The sequence below is a fragment of the Typha angustifolia genome, chromosome 13 (genome assembly GCF_048772165.1).
Source record: "Typha angustifolia cultivar Huaian chromosome 13, ASM4877216v1, whole genome shotgun sequence".
Taxonomy (NCBI): Eukaryota; Viridiplantae; Streptophyta; class Magnoliopsida; order Poales; family Typhaceae; genus Typha; species Typha angustifolia.
The window spans coordinates 10,396,428-10,399,222 of record NC_133251.1 but is presented as its reverse complement, the minus strand read 5'-3'; the positions used below and the strand labels follow the sequence as shown (position 1 = coordinate 10,399,222).

At 38.5% G+C, this 2,795-nt stretch overlaps 1 protein-coding gene across 1 annotated transcript; it reads right to left on the bottom strand.

The window, feature by feature from the left end:
• Positions 1–1,341: 1,341 nt before the first annotated feature.
• Positions 1,342–2,615, bottom strand: LOC140773245 (peroxidase 57-like). The gene is made up of 4 exons (XM_073115725.1): positions 2,394–2,615; positions 2,122–2,301; positions 1,855–2,014; positions 1,342–1,754 (listed from the first exon to the last, which is right to left on the bottom strand). Exons 1-4 carry the CDS (start codon positions 2,613–2,615, stop codon positions 1,342–1,344), a joined length of 975 nt encoding a protein of 324 aa, XP_072971826.1.
• Positions 2,616–2,795: the final 180 nt, after the last annotated feature.

Sequence of the window (2,795 nt, the reverse complement as noted above, 5' to 3'; positions counted from 1 at the left end):
AGCTAACAAGGGCCCACTAGGTCGTTCCACCAATCGTTGGGTTCCCAACTGGTTCATGCACACTATTGAGTTAGTTTGTGTCCTACCTCGTGATACATGTACTTTATCTCTCCGCTACACTTGCCCTAACCCTAGGGATAAAAATGTGTTTTGGCTTAGGGACTCCACCATTGGATGCATAAGTGGCGGTGGCAACTAGGTTAGGTTGTAGGTCGCTAGTAGTCGACCTTTGGCTAGTATTACATTTTCGATGCTTAATTAACTTCTCAAGATTAAGTATGAAAAACCTAAAAATATTTTCCATATATAATGCAGAAAATCTAAAACTCATCTTCACGTTCAAATACAAATGGGCACTTTAAGGCTCGTGCTCGCGTGCTTTTTATGCCCAGCTCATTCAAATGACGTTCAAACAACCTACGAATGCATGTCAATCAAAAAGTCTATTTCTTCGGACGAAAAACCTCGTGTTTGAATGACTTGCAAACACCTTTCAACTTCAGGAAACACGCCTTTGTATGTTAGACGTTAAACCTCGTATTTCTTCGAACGTAAAACCTCATAAAATGTCTATTCGTTCTCTGTCTTTGGGAACGTGCGTAGACGTTTGAACATGGTCTAACGCGCTAAATATGTTTTTAGTATTTATAAACGTATGTAAGTGTTCGAATGCGACTGCTAGAAATCTTTATTCTTACAAAACAAAAGTTATTTCCAAAATAAAAGTCAGGTCCAACTCATATATAGCTGAATCGTAACACATATATTATATGTTGTTGTATATGATAAAAATGTCGGCGTTGGCCAACAGTGACACGACTTTAAGCAAAATTTCATACATGCCGATGTTGATAGTGGAATTTTGACCACAAATCACTTTTAGTGGCATTTTTTGACTGTCAGTATAGCTTAGATTTTTTGTAATGATCATTTTATTCCAAAGTAATTAGATCTAAGACTCGTGAGGCTATGACACATAAAAATCTCAAAATTTTTTCGATTAACAGAATGATTTAGATCTGGTTCGTAATATGCATATTGAATCAATGGTGGGTTGAATATTTCGGAAAATTATGAGACTAGCAACGAGTAGGAAATTAAATTAAACGTAGATAATTTAGAAACAATAATAATTTACAATCCTCTCCTTTGTGGAAGAAATTTTATTGCATCATCAATAATAGAATCATAATACGATAATTACGCCACAGTTGGTGTTGGTAGACCAACAATTAATTATTTTTCCAACTCAGATAACAAATAAAAATTAAAACGAATAAAACTGGATCGGCATCAGAACTTGTTTTAATTATGAAATGATATAAAGAAAAATAAAAATATTTAATTTATCCGACGACAATTTCTTCTTATCTGGCCTTGGGTTCCGGTGAGGACTTGGACCGAGGCTAGCTTGACCATAGCCTGGTTGAATCGGGTCAAGAAGAGGTTCGAATTGCTTGCTAATTGCTGCACAATCCACCTAGTAGACCAATCCGAAGTCAATGCTTGATCAATGGGGAGAATACCTTTGTTCTGGAGGAGTTGCTTGTAAAAACTATTGTCCACTTTGAGAGCACTCGATGGGTCATCAAGGAAGACAAAGTTGTTGAAATTTGAGAACCTAGGGCACACCATGTTGCTCAGTATTTGGACATAGATTGGGTTCAAGCTTGGGTCAGGCTTGCCAGTTCCTCTGAAATTATAAAGTCTATCCCTGATTATAGAACAATGAGTAACTCCAACAGTGTGGCCACCTGGATGCATGAGATACAAATATGTATAAGCAATTTAGCATGCAATTAATATTGATGAGATCAATTTTAATTTGGTTTAATGTAACTAATTAAATATTACCCAATAGAAGAACCATGTCGTAGGTATTGAGACCCTTGGATTGGAAGACTTGAATTGATTGTCGAACTGTAATGGAAGGTGATGGGAGATTAACACGTGAAGCAAGTGAGATAGTCCCGTCCCTCCTCCCCATAGGAACCTGATAAGATAATCCTCCAGCCTTGTTCCAGAAATGAATACACCATTAATTAGTTTATTCTCCATATATGCAGATACACAATAGTTTTAACTGTATATATAAGCATGTAGAAGACGAAATTAAGTCACCAGTGCTATAGCATCCCTCGTTGCAGCGATAATAATATCTGCACAGGAGACAACACCAGGGCATGCCGCCTCCACTGCTGCCTTTGCTCTATCGATTAGGTCGTAGCCAAACACACTCAAGTTTGGAGGTGCAGTCTTTTCACTAAATGGACCATCCAGTAGTATGGATGCATCACAACCCTAGATTAATATTTCATCTAAACGTTAGTACGTAAAAACTTTATGTATATATAAATTTAAATTACTACTGTTGGTATAAATGCCCCACATACGTTAACGAAGCAGTCGTGGAATTGCATGCGGAGGAGAGCGGCGACGATCTTGGAGTCTGCGAAGAATCGCTGCCGCACGACGCCTGCGATGATGGCCTCGACGTCCTTGCTGCCGCATTTGCCTCTGTAGAAGCCATACTGCAGTGCACCGTGACAGGTAGTGCCAAAGCTGATCAGCAGGAGGAGGAAGACAGTGGTATTGAGGAGCATTGGGAATTTCATCTTTAGCTAGTTAACTTGTAGCTAGCTAGAGATATATGAATAAATGTTTTGAGTGAGACAATATATGATTGGCATGTGTTATTTATAGGGTTGGATTTGGGATTTGCTGGTACGTACAGCTGTTGCGCGAAGATGGAGATCACGTTTACTATAAGCCTTACACTTGGTTTTGTGACGCTT